Source organism: Monocercomonoides exilis (genome assembly GCF_001643675.1).
Source record: "Monocercomonoides exilis strain PA203 chromosome Unknown scaffold19-1596985, whole genome shotgun sequence".
Classification (NCBI taxonomy): domain Eukaryota; phylum Preaxostyla; order Oxymonadida; family Polymastigidae; genus Monocercomonoides; species Monocercomonoides exilis.
The window spans coordinates 1,253,615-1,266,838 of record NW_027150564.1 but is presented as its reverse complement, the minus strand read 5'-3'; the positions used below and the strand labels follow the sequence as shown (position 1 = coordinate 1,266,838).

General features: G+C 39.4%; 3 protein-coding genes across 3 annotated transcripts; 1 reads left to right on the top strand and 2 right to left on the bottom strand.

Annotated features, from left to right (window-relative positions):
• The first annotated feature begins 552 nt into the window (after positions 1-552).
• Positions 553-9,847, top strand: MONOS_11491fu15753 (putative Protein tyrosine and serine/threonine kinase). The gene has a single exon (XM_067864025.1). The coding sequence runs from the start codon at positions 906-908 to the stop codon at positions 9,189-9,191; it is 8,286 nt and encodes a 2,761-aa protein (XP_067728610.1). The 5' UTR covers positions 553-905; the 3' UTR covers positions 9,192-9,847.
• Positions 9,848-11,877: 2,030 nt separating this feature from the next.
• On the bottom strand, positions 11,878-12,606 carry MONOS_15754c2 (uncharacterized protein; the record flags this gene model as incomplete). Its single annotated transcript, XM_067868648.1, has 1 exon — positions 11,878-12,606. One exon carries the CDS (start codon positions 12,604-12,606, stop codon positions 11,878-11,880), a length of 729 nt encoding a protein of 242 aa, XP_067728609.1.
• A 156-nt stretch (positions 12,607-12,762) lies between these two features.
• Positions 12,763-13,217, bottom strand: MONOS_15755 (uncharacterized protein; the record flags this gene model as incomplete). The annotated part of the gene is made up of 2 exons (XM_067868649.1): positions 12,763-12,837; positions 12,882-13,217. The coding sequence occupies 2 exons, from the start codon at positions 13,215-13,217 to the stop codon at positions 12,763-12,765; spliced, it is 411 nt and encodes a 136-aa protein (XP_067728608.1).
• Between the last annotated feature and the right edge of the window lie 7 nt (positions 13,218-13,224).

Genomic DNA, 13,224 nt, shown 5'->3' with positions numbered 1-13,224 from the left:
AAATGAAGAAAGAAACCTCTTGCAATTATTCAGTGTTTCCCAAATGTAAATAAAATTTGAAATTGTTTTTTTCCAAAATGTGAATGTTTTAATGGTTTTTAAAGAAAAAAAGAAAAAATTCAAATTCAACGATTTTTTGTGAAATATCAAAAACAACAGCAAAATTCAGAAAATTTGTAAACATTTTAACTTGAAACACATAAAAACAGCAAGCACAGATCATTATCTTGAATTGTAGTTAAAAATTTGTCTTCATCCAAATTCTTCCGTTCTTGAACAATTAATATTTCTTCTTTCTTTCTTTCTTTCTTGAGTTTTCACTTTTAAAATTTAAAAATACTTCTTGGATTTTCAATTTGTCTTTTTCTTCTTGCAAAACATTTCTTCTGCTCCTCTTCTGTATTTATTCATTTATTCGCAAAATTTAAGATCTTCTTGTTTGACTTTTTAAAAAGGCTTTTCATTTCAAATAAAAGTGAAAAAGGAGAAAGAATGATATTCAGAATATTAGATACTTTCACTCAATGAAAATCAATAAAAATTAGGTTCATATTTTTCCAATGATTCAGAAATTCTTTAAGACTATATTCACAGAAATCTGATCACATTTTGTTTTGTGTTGATGACTTCCAATTTGTAAAAGGGACAAAATTTTTTGTTTTATGAATCTTGTTCCACACAGTTCTGTCAAAGATTTTTTTCGATTTTTTATTTTTTTTATATTTTATATTGCACGATAATGATAGAATTATGATCATACGATTGTAGAAAAAGTTTGGAACAAATCATTCAATTTGTCATTAATGAAAGAATACTGTACCAAAATTATTTCTAGATTAAACACCCATTATCATCACATTTGTACAAAACAATTCGGATAGCCTCCATAAGTCACGTTATGCACAATGAATAAAACACTTCAACAAACATTATTTATATTTGTTGTTTTGTTGGACTGTTTCTTTTCAGCAGATGATTGCAAGGTAACAAATAAAAACATCTTTTCTCAAATTATCACAAAAAGAAATGCCTTCAAAAATCAACACGATACTGCCATTTCATCTTCTTTCAAAAATGAAGAGATTTTTTCGTCAAACAAAATACAATTATCTTCATCAGAGACAAATGATATCCAAAAATTTTCTGAAACAGATAATACTCCAACAATTGGCTGTTTTTGTCAATTCAAAAAAGATGATTGTTTGAAATCAAACACATATGAAAGCATGAAGTTGAGTTGTGTGAGAGGAGAAATGATCTTGCTGAATTCTTCATTGTTTGTCAGAGAAATAATTCTTGTTCAAACAAGCACCCCTTCCATATCGCTTAAAAGTGATATATCTGAGCTATTAATTCATAATTGCCATCTGGAATTGTTTCCAATGCTTGCTGTCTCTCCTTTTGAGTGTTCAAATGGAATTGTCAATTTGATTAATATTTCCGTCATAAACACATTGCAAAGTGGTGCTTTGCCTTCTCTTGTCTCAACAAGATCCTCTTCAATTTCTTCAACAGGATCAGTTCTCATTTCTTTCAGCACGTTTTCATCGTTTTCAACCTCATTCGGAAATCCATTCATTGCAGATATCAATTTATCATTTTCATCTGCTTCACATTGTTGTTTCTGCAATATTTCCACTCAAAACAACAACATGCGCTCAACGCAACTGCATTCTAATCAAGAAAGCAAAATAGAAAACTGCTTCATCACTGTTTGCATTTGTCCGTTTTATGGAGTGATTATTTCAGGTTCACTAGGTTATGGTGATTTCTCCTCCACAAACACTTCTTTTATTCGTTCTCTAAACACCTATTCTCACAAGAATTATTCAAATACAACACAATCATTTACAGAAGGTGATGTAAAATTTGAACAATGCACTTTTTCAGAATGCAGCGCTCTTCATGGAGGTGCAATTGCGGTAAGCGAAAATGCCAAGCTCACTGTTGAAAAATGTCTATTTTCAGAATGCGTTGATACATTTCCCTCAACATATGGATATGGGGGTGCTGTTTTTAGCAATGGAAGTGATTGTTTCATTGAAAATTCTTCTTTTTCCAAATGCACAGGAACGGGATCGCATCCAATTGGAGGCGCATTCACTCATATAACAAATAGATCTTCAATTATTGTTGGCTGTTCATTTGAAAACTGCTCAGCAGCTTATGGAGGAAGTGTTGCATGGTATCATGGAGGAAGCGGATCGATTTATAATTCTGTATTCAAATGCAGCAGAGCAACATTAAGGTATGCTGGAACTGTATTTCTTCAACATCACAAAAGTGATTTTGTCATATCGAATTGTCATTTGTATAAAGGGGATGCTCCATTAGGCTCAGGAGGATTTGACGCTTCAGATAATATCAATAATAAGAGTCTTGAAATTCAGTTTTGCCTGTTTGAAAACAATACAGTGCAGAAACTATCACATGGTGCGGATATTTTTATCGGAAATGGATATAGCCTGGACAATAACACAGTTCAGATTTTGCACTGTCTTTCTTACTCAATAGCTACAAGAAAAGTTGTTCAATGTGCTAAATATGCTTTGAGTTGTGGAGATGATGACGGTGTTGCATATGACTCATATCTTCCATCTCCCCAGTCAGAAATACACATAAGCAATTCTGGAAACGATGTGAACACTTGTGGAGGAGTTGGTTCGGAATGCCAAACGGTGGAATATGGAGTGACGAGGTGGAGAGAACAACTGAATCAAAATGTGTATATGGGCGAAGAAGTATTTGTTGAAGACATAATTGAAATTGATTGGAGGAATATCGTTCTTAGCGGAATAGAAAACGGCAAATCAACAATAAAATCCCTTGAGACTTCGCTCACAGATCATCTCATCTCCGTCGGCAATGGTTCGCTGAATGCAAAAAGGATTTCTTTTGCTTGTGTGTTTAACAGATCAGCAATAACAATCGGATCCTCTGGTTCTCTGCAGCTGGAATTATGCTCTTTCACAAAAAGTGCTCAATCGAATCAGCCGTCAATTCAACCTCTAATTAATGCTGAAAATGGATATGTGACAATAGAGTCCGTAAATGTGACACGGTTTGTGTTTTCACAAGGATGCGCTTTTGCAACTTCCAACTGCAAATCCATCAATATTTCGAACACTTCTTTTTCAGATATCGAATGTGCACAAAATGGTGGATGTTTGAGTGCATCATGGTGTGAAAGATCAGAAGGCACATTTTCAACTTCAATAAACAATTGCATCTTTAAGCGTTGCAGGGTGGTTGCAGATGGAAATGGAGGAGGTGCATTGTTCCTCTCACTTCAAAATACATGCTCTGCAACCATTTCATCATGCTCCTTTGAAGAATGTGAAGCACCTTTTGGTTCCCATGTGGGATATGGAGGAGGAATCTTTCTGGATCTTGGGCATTCAGATGCTTCATTAACAATTGAGACACCTTCTTTTTCTGTGGAAAAGCCTAACAAAGCGAAACACGGAAACGACTTGTTTGTCCAATCACCAAATCTCCATGAATCAATTTCTAACGAAACACTTCCATTTGCCTATGTACTGGGGCACAGCTCCTTCGACAGTTTGCAAGGGTTCACTGGGACTGACCATGAGCATTCAATTCCGTTGGTTTTGTTTTTGGAGGATGTTGGGCAAACAATCCATGTTAGGAGCAATGACGGTGTTGATACTGTGGTGTGTGGATTCTCGGATTATCCGTGCCACTCGCTCAATTACTGTGTGGAGAGGTTGGACGAAGAAAACGCAAAGGCAGTAGCTGTTCTTGCCTCAGCAACAATTGAAAACGAAACGACATTGCATAATTTGGATTTGAAATCATCAAACACTTCAAAAGCCGAAATCACTTGCATCAAGTCGCTGCAGGCCTCAACACGAAAAGTGATTGCTTCAACAGGGGATGTGTCCGTCGAATTGATCCACTTTTTGCTTCCTTCTTCATTTGATACTGAGATCGAAGCCTTGATATTCTTGTCTTCTGAAGGCATGCTGACAATGAAATCTTGCTCATTCGGAATGCAACAAGGCGAGCTTGGCCAGATGGGTTACTGGTTGTTTCAGATTTGTGGAGGAATACTAAATATCTACAGCTGCACCTTAAGTTCAGACTGCCTTCAGCACGCGCCCATAGCCGTGTGTGAGAGCGACACGAGCACTCAAGCAACAATCATTTCATTGAATGTGAAGAACACAGATATCGGCAATCATCCTCTTATCCATGCGATTCCATCATCAGCAGCAAAACTCCTGAATGGTGCCACAACGAGCAGTGGGATCATATCTCTTGTTTTATGTTCTTTTGAAGGGATGGTCCATGCAAATGCAAACAGTGCAGTGCTGTTTTCATCCCATATTTCAAGCTGTGTTGAGTGCTCCCATTGGAATGTCACGAATGTCAAAAGCACTCAGAGCATCGAGGGAGGCGCGATGAAAGTTGTTGTTGAAGCTCAAGGGCAATTTACGATGGAAAACGCAACATTCACAAAATGCTGCGCTGAATGTGAAACGGCTGGAAAAGGAGGAGGCATCTATTTTGACTGTTCGGCTTCCAATGCATTCTCCTTCCAGCAGATGGCCTTTGATCAGTGCTCTGCAAAACACGGGGAAAACATGTTCTTTCTTTCATCAGACCTAAATGTTTCCATCACAAACCAGTCTTTAGCGCTTGAAGTGAGTGAGACAACAGATGATACAAATCTGTTCATCGGAAGCGACTCCACAAAAGCAAACTTCGATCTGTGCAGATTTCTGATTGGATTTTCTTCTCAAGAAATCTATCTCAGCAAGAACAGCGGCTGGGATGTTCTTCGCTGCGGGAGCAAGAGCGAGCCATGCGCAACAATGCAGTATGGCCAGAAGCATTTCTGTGCTTCAGATAATCCAGCACAAGCAAACATGAGTATTTTCCTCGTCGTCGATGAAGTTCAAGTGGATTGCGAAGTCGACATTTCAAACAATACTCTGACCTCTTCCGATATTGACTCTCACTCTGCTCTGATATTTGCAGCAGCCATTTCACCACAGCCAGGAAAGCAGCAACATACTGACTCTGTGCTGGCAAACACTGGCGCATGCTCCCTCTTGAGCATCGATATCTGTTGTGATCATGGCTCGGGATGGAGCCAAACATGTTTGATAAGCACTGCTGCTGGAGCTTTCTCTGCTCAAAGTTGCTTGTTTACCAGCACCTCTGGAACAGCGATTCCTTATTGTGTCGTTGCCTGCTTTTCTGGTACTTGTGAATTGTCGCTTTGCTCATTTCAGTCCATCAAATGCGAAGGTCACATCTTCATTGCATCGTGCGGAAGCAGTTCTATCCTATCAAATGTCTCTACGGGTAATGTTGAACTCATGGGCAAAAGCATTGTGGAAGTGTTGCCGCAAGTGATGCCACCAGCAATGACACAGGAAATCAACGAAGACATTTGCCCAACAGTGCAACTCAAATACTGCACCCTTCACTCGCTTCTTCAAAGCACTCCTTTTGAACCCTCCATCATCAGCTCCTCTGGCAGCCAGCCTTTTAGCGTGTCTGCCCAAAACACGTCCATAAAGAACTGTGGAAGCAGCCAAAGTGAGAGCGGTGGATGCATAACCATGAGGTTAGATGAAGAAGCATTATTTCGCTGCACTTTATCCACAATCTCGGAGTGCTTCTGCTCAGCGACTGGAAGGGGAGGTGCAATATTTCTGGATTGCTCATCAATTGCAAGCGATAGCTCGCTGCCTTTCCTCTTCAAAAATATCACATTCTTGGAGAACAAGGCGTTCAGAGGAAGAGACATATATGTGAGATGCTCCAATGTGGAATCCCAAATAAGGAGCGAGCTATTCCAGCTCGACTTCAGGCCACCATACAACCAGGAGCTCGCCATTTGGGGATGCACTGCACAAAACTATGCTGACGAGCAAGATCTCTTGCTCCTCGTGATTGTGTATCAGAGTGAGACAATATTTGCTTCTTCTTCAGCCGACAACACCTCAGATTCACGCCAGTGCGGAGCTATCAATGCGCCCTGCTCTTCCTTGAATGTTGCATTGTCTCACATCATTCCTTCTGTTTACAGCAACTTGCTCGTTGACGAGATTTCTCTGGTCTCTGGAGAAGCAAGCATCCATGATGTCTCGATCAAGTCGCTGGAACAGGAAAGAGACAGAGGGACAATCCTCCTGAACAGGAGCATTGAGAGCAGGATGAACAGCCTTCTCACGTGTGCATCCAGAGTGAAAATCGAATTTCTGAAATTCATGTTCGGAGGCGCGTTTTCTTCTCCATATTCCAGCTTATTATCCCTGACTGATGGCAGCTTGTCAATTACAGATGCACTCTTCTCCCAAGATGTTTCGAATGATTATCCTGAAAAGAGGTTGAATTGCTCTATCATTCTCGTGGAGAATGGCAGGCTGCTGATCAACGAATGCACTTTTGCTTCCCTCCATTTTGGTTCTCCATGCGTAGCAGCAAAAGGGGGACAATATTGCTCATTTATGAACTTGAACATTTCTGATGTGAATTCTGATATCTTGTTTGATTTCCGCAATCTGGTGAACCTCTCCATGCTGCAGGTGCTTATTTCCAGTTGTGAACTTGAACAATCCGCTCTGATCCTTCACAACTGCAAAGATTCCCAGCTCCAAAAAATTCAAGTCAGAAATGTTGAGAGCAAAACAAGCTTGATTGTGTTTTCCTCAGACGGTTTTGGTGCTTGCTTGAACATCCAGTGCTATCATTCCGAATTTGATGCCATATCCGTGCTGTCTGGCTCCTTGCTTTCCATCGAATGCCAAGATGCAAATGTCGAGATGAACAATCTGTCATCGACAAAAACAGTGTTGACAAATGGTTGTGCTGTGAACCTTGTATATGCAAATTCCTCATTAAGTATCAGGCAATCATCGTTTCAAAACATATCCAGAGATTCAATGGGCCCATGCTGCATGGCTGCTTCACTTTCATCACCATCGCTCGAATTGGAGAACTGCTCATTCAGAAAATGCGTCTCTCCCTCAGATAAAGGGAGCATCTCTGCTTTATCTGGCCAATCCAATGCAAGCATAACTTCGTGTGCATTTGATGGAGAAACTGACCTGCAACAACTCAGATCCAATGCAGATTCATTCAAAGATTTGTGCAAGTGGAATGGCTCCATGATCGATCTTCTCAATTGCTCGGGAGCAATAAAAGACACCACAATCGCCAATTCGTCCAAGGGAGGACTGTCGATCTCTGGCGGAAACATTTCTATTCAGTTTGGGATGTTTTCTGGCAACAATCCAAACGCTGCTGGATACCCATCCATCAGAAACAACGTTATCTGCTCACACAACGCACTCCTGAACATCATCAGCCTCAAGGGAGGAGATGGCTTTCTCCCCAACACCTCAATGTGGATTGCAGGAGACGATTGCACGCTTGCAGGCTTGGCCTCAGAAAGGCTTTCCCCATTCTTCATCCCACAGCTGCACTCAGTTAACTCACATATCCAAGGCGATGCACTTTCTCTGGATCTCATCGGCTCTTTACTCCTCCCCTGCCACCTGCTCCTCCAGATTGATTCCATCGACGGCTCCCTCCATCAACTCAAGACATATCCGCTGCAAGCAGAACTCTTTGAAAATGAAACACAAATCCATGCAGTCATCCCAGCCTCAATCGTGACTTCGGTACCTGACACCACAGAAGTGGCTGTAAGCATCCTGTTTGGAAGCCTAAATGCTACAGCATCTACAGCACAATTTCTTTTGAAGAACAGGAGCGAGATTGCGCAAAAAGAAGATGAAAGAATCGTTGAAAAAGGAAAAGAAGGAAAAACACTTTGGCCAATAATAGTTATTGTAATGGCGATAATTCTTTTAATTGTTCTTGCTGTTTCAATTGTTCTGGCCATTCGGTGGAGAAAGGTGAAGAATGAAGCAGAAGATCTGAGAGAGATTGTGAATGACAACATCAGAAAGGATCCAAAAGCGTTTGAGATGGTGACGATGGAGATGTCACCAGAGGAGCAGTGGAGGAGAGCAGAGAGGGAGGCTGAGAAGAAGAACGAAGAGAGGATCAAGAAGAGAGTATATGCGAAAAGCTTGGGGCATTCTGAATCATCAGAGCATTTATTGAGTGAAAGTGGATCAACCGAATACATTCTGGGGAGAGACTCAGACAAGATCCCTCAATGGGCACTGGAGAAGGTTGAAGAAGAGACAAGAAAGCGAACACCTTCTCCATCCATTTCATCCACCTCAACAACAGACACTTCAGACACAGATTCAACATTTGTTCGAGGGGAGGATCTGTGTCCCACAACATCATCCATGTCGAATCTGGTGGATGCAATGGCATGTTCGTCTCCCCATGAGAAGCTGATTGTGGACTTGAGGGATTCGCTGTTCATGCTGCTGCATGGAAGAAATGAGAAGAAAGAGATGGCGATTGACACTCTGCAAGAAAGAGAGATGACAGCTGCCCAAATCCTGTTCTGGGCGGCTAATCTTGCGCTTCACTCCTTTGAAGACGAAGAAAATGAACTCTCTTCGCTGGCCAATCTCAGCCCTCACATTGTTCTCTTCTCTGAGCACATGGTCATCTGCATTGCACTTCATTCCGATTGCTCTTCTTCAGACTCAGATTCTTCATCCATCTCTTCATCAACCGTTGTCACATCAACATCTGATTGCTCCACTGTGAACAGAAATGGGAAAGACTCGCCACCGCCATCATCAGCATTTGAGGATGAGGATGACAATAGAAAAGAGTGTATGAGGTGGAAGGCACCTGAGATGCTGATCAACAAAAAGATGGGAGCAACAAAGGAATCAGTTGTGTTCTCGATTGGGATAATGCTGTGGGAGTGTCTGACGCTGGAGATCCTGTTTGGAGAGTATGAGGCAGAGGTGGCGGGGCAGAAGATTGTGAATGGGGAGAGGCCAAATATCGACAGGATCTGCAGTTCGTCTTTTGCCAGCGTGGCAAAGGAATGCTGGTCGCGTGCACCTGGAGACAGACCATCGCTCGAAAGCCTCAAGAGGATCTTCATTCAGCACTTCCCTGCAGGCGCTGTCATGCTCACAATGTCTGATGCTGTCGACTTCGAGCCTGACACAGATTATGGATATCGTGGCAGCTTCCTTCCCCAATCTGCCACTGCTTCATCAAATGCAACAGCAACAACAACACACAGAAACACACAACACAATTGCTAAGCAAGCATGCTCCTAATGATTCATCGATTCAGTAACACTCATGAGCCTTGCTAACAGGAAAATGCTTATTTTCTGTTGTTCGCTCATAGGATTCAAAATGATACAATTCCCAAGAATGTTTCAAATCAAGTCTTTGAAGAGATTGAAACTACAAATTCGCCAAAACATAGCCAGATATATAGTAGTATCAGGTCATTCATCTTTCAGTGCATTCCATTGGGTATTTGAATGATCAGCAGCAATCTGCAGGTGCAAATCAACAGCTTTTGTTTTGAAAAATGAAGTTGATAGTTAAAAACGAAGCGCTGTCAGAACACTTCCAATCAAAAAAGAAGGAAAGTCATGCATATGAATGAAACGATCACAATTATTGTGAAAGAAAAGTCAATTCTGAAACAGGTGAAAAAAACCGTTGAAAATTCTGTTGTTGCAGCCGAGATGCTGCACGCCAGTTGTTGGAATATCCTCGATTCATTTGTTGTGTTTTGTTGAAAGTTTCATCGCTATTATAATAATTATTATTATTTTCGAATTATTTTTCTTTTGAGTATTTTTTGATGTTGGGCATCGAGTTGCTTGCTGCTCCATCTCATCAACTTGCTGGACTCTTTGCTCAATTTCCAATTCAGATCAATTTATAAATTAAACTTTCTGCAGTATGCCTATCAAATTTGTCTTTATCTCTTGATTCAACAATCCATTTAACCGCTTTGCTTCTTCTTCAAATGGCCGCAATCCACAATTTCATTGACCTCTCAAAACTTCCCTTCAATTTTTCTTTTCCCATTATATGTCTTTCTTTTATTTTGGCTTTTTCTTCCAATAAGCAGCCGAAAGCACCTCCCCTTCTCGATCTCAGTCGTGCCATCGCAAAATCTCTGGCCAATTGCTTTCGAACTGTTAGAAATTAAAATGAAGGCTGCTGTCCAATGAGGCACATACGTTGCAAAAGGTTTCCATTTTTATTTATTTTTGAATAAAAAGAAGAGGCGAGGCAGCATTGAAATGATTAAAAAAGAATTTCTATTCTTGGCATGATAAGTTTCATTTGCTTTTGTTCCTGAGTAACGCTTTCAAATCAAAAATCCAAACTCAAACAAGAAGATACTCCAGCCTGATTTCGGCATTAATATCACCGCTGGTCTTTCATTTTATTTTTCTCTCTTTCGGAACTCCTCCCATTGGATGTTTTTTTCCCCCTGCTTTCTTCAAGTATTTTTTTTTCCTCTTCAAGATCGAAGGAGCTGAAATGCTTCTGTATCTTGCACTGGTTTCACAAATAATCCAGGATTGCACGCCCTTGAACTGCTTATCATATTTCCCGCAAAACGCAGCATATTCTCTCGCGTCATGAATCAGCTTTGAACTACAGCCATCCTTCAAATCATCTTATCCGTTCCAATAAAAAATTATAATCGTGAAGTTCGCTCGCACCTTCTGTGATTTCTAGCTCATTCAAAAGTTGTATTTCTCTGAAAAATGCAATTTCTGCTGCCATTTTGATCTGAGTTTGGCATTCTAATGGTGATCCATTGACTCTGATGTGGCAGATCAAAGCAAAAGAACGACTGCTTCCACACATATTATTTGTGTTGTTTTTGTGCAAATGACAAGATGTTGTAGCATTGGCAACCAATTTGGTAACTTCGTTAAGTCTTGGCAAAGCCTTCTTCTTACATAAGTTTTTTCTGTTAAAATACAATTTATTCATTCATTCTGCCTTCTACTCCGGTTCGATTGCCAAATAGAAAAAATTGTGCTTGAAATATGAAAAGGATTCCAGAAAAAGAAAATATTTGACCGCCTTATGAGCACGACAACTCCAAGTTAAAGAACCAAAACTGAAAATAATGAATAGTGGGTGACGAAGGAAGATAGAAATGTCAATCATGAAAAAACGAGCAGTGCAGCGTAAATAAAAATCAATGCTGTTCTCTAGGACTTTTAAAACCGGGAATGCTTTGGATAAACCACAACGTTCAAAGTTATTTGCTTCAATTGAATCTTCGTCAGATAAGCCACTTATCCATTTGAAATGTGATGGAAATGCACAATAAAAATTTAGTAGAAGATGTACTATATTTATAATGTGAAAGCTTGCCTTTTTACAAGAAAATGGACATTTATAATATGATCTCAATGCCATTTTAAATTAAATTATATGAAAATTTAATTTTTCCAAAAACAATTTCAATTTTTTGTTACAGAATTGACATTTGAAAAAGAAATACTATTCAAATGTGCTTTCTGAGATTCTTGAAATTTATAAGCTCAAATCTGGGACGAAATTTTTTGTTTTTTGAATTTTGTTCCACTTTTATATTTCTTATAGTGTAAGTTATTTATCGGGACCTTTTTTTTTTATGAAAAAAAATTTAATAAAATTTAAAATAACAAAAATGATGAATCCAATTTATTTATAACTTTTCTTTTTCATATTTTTCTATTAATTTCATTTATTTCTTCCTTTTCATTTTCATGATCATCTTCTTTCACTTCAAATTTTCTCTTTATTTTTTTCATTTCAACCAAAGACTCTAACTCATTATCTTCTTTTTGCTCTGCTTTTTTTCATTTCTTCTGAAAAATTCTTTTCATCATCAACTTTTTTTTCTTTTTTAACTTTTTCTTCTTCTTTAATTCCTAAATGTTCACTCCAATCACTCAGAAGCTTCTCATCAGTAATCTACTTGCCATAGAAGTTGAATCTATTTGAATGTGATAAAGGTTGATATTCTGATGTTTCTGGAAGCTTCATGAGAATCGGTCCAGATTCATTATGAAGAACTCCACTCGTTGCGAAGGATATTTTTATGACAGCAAGTGAGAGGGTGGTATGAATTGCTTGAGGGAGAACATCCACAAGAGATGTTCTTTTCGATGAAGATGTTGATGAAGATGGAGGTTCATATTTTGTTTGCAGTTCTGTTTTGAGAACAGCGAAGACTCCTCTATCAAGAGGCTGGGCGATATGTGTTCTGTGAGGAATGAAGGTGACGACGTCGATATTTTCTTTTTGAAATTCTCTCCAGATTGTCGGATCTGCGCGAGAAATGTGTGAGTCGATGAGGAACAAGCAGCGAGAGTTTTCCAGTGACATGCGCTTTCTGCCATCGATAATTCCTTGAAGGAGTGTTGTTAGTGCGTACTTTTTGAATTGATTGCAGCCCATCCAACCACTTCCGTTCTGCCAGATATCCAGAGCCTGTGAAAGCAGCGGCTTCATTTCATCAGGAAGTCTCTTGCTAGGCCATAGAATCACAGAAGGAAGTGCAAATCCATCAGCGGCCACAGCAGCAACTTGAGTAGAATTCGCCATTTTTGGTGGTTCTTTGTGTAGTACTGGATTTTCATTTTTAGGATGAACCACACTCAGCTTTGAAGTGGCTGGAACTCTCGTTAATGACTCATCCATATTGAATATTTGTTCTTTTTATCATATATATATTCATGTGAATCGTCAAGCAATGAATACCTTGGCTGTAGAATACTTTGGCCCGACACCGAAAGGTTATAATCATCCAAATTTTTTGAGAGCGCTTCCTTTCAACTTTGGATAGCACTTCACAAATTAATTAGCCGTGAGCATTGAAACGTCAATGTATGGGGCGTATTCGTCGTCTGTATCATTTATCACATTTTCCATCTTAAATATTTATTAGAATTATTAATTATTTAAGAACAACAAACCAGTTCGCGAACTTTCCGTATAGGCAAACAGCTTCCAGATCTTGATTCAATGATAATTTCATCCAGTACAATTTGTTCTTTGTCTCCAATAACAAATTGTGGTCTTCCTACTTTTGAAACTAGCCTTTTGTTTCTAAGCGCCCGTTCAGCATTTTTAATCCTTTTGTGTGAGAATTCCATGGAGTTTATAGCGTCTGTAATCCTGACAACTCCATCAACCACAATGCGCGCCATCCGTTCCAGCTGATTGTCAATCCTTCTGTAATCGAAAGATTTCATTGCAGCACGTAATTTCCTTTGTCTAGCAATTCTCTTTTGTTCCACAGCAATTTTCATTTTTTTA

Coding starts and splice junctions, on each gene's coding strand:
- MONOS_11491fu15753 (XM_067864025.1), top strand. CDS start 906: ATGAATAAAACACTTCAACAAACATTATTTATATTTGTTGTTTTGTTG.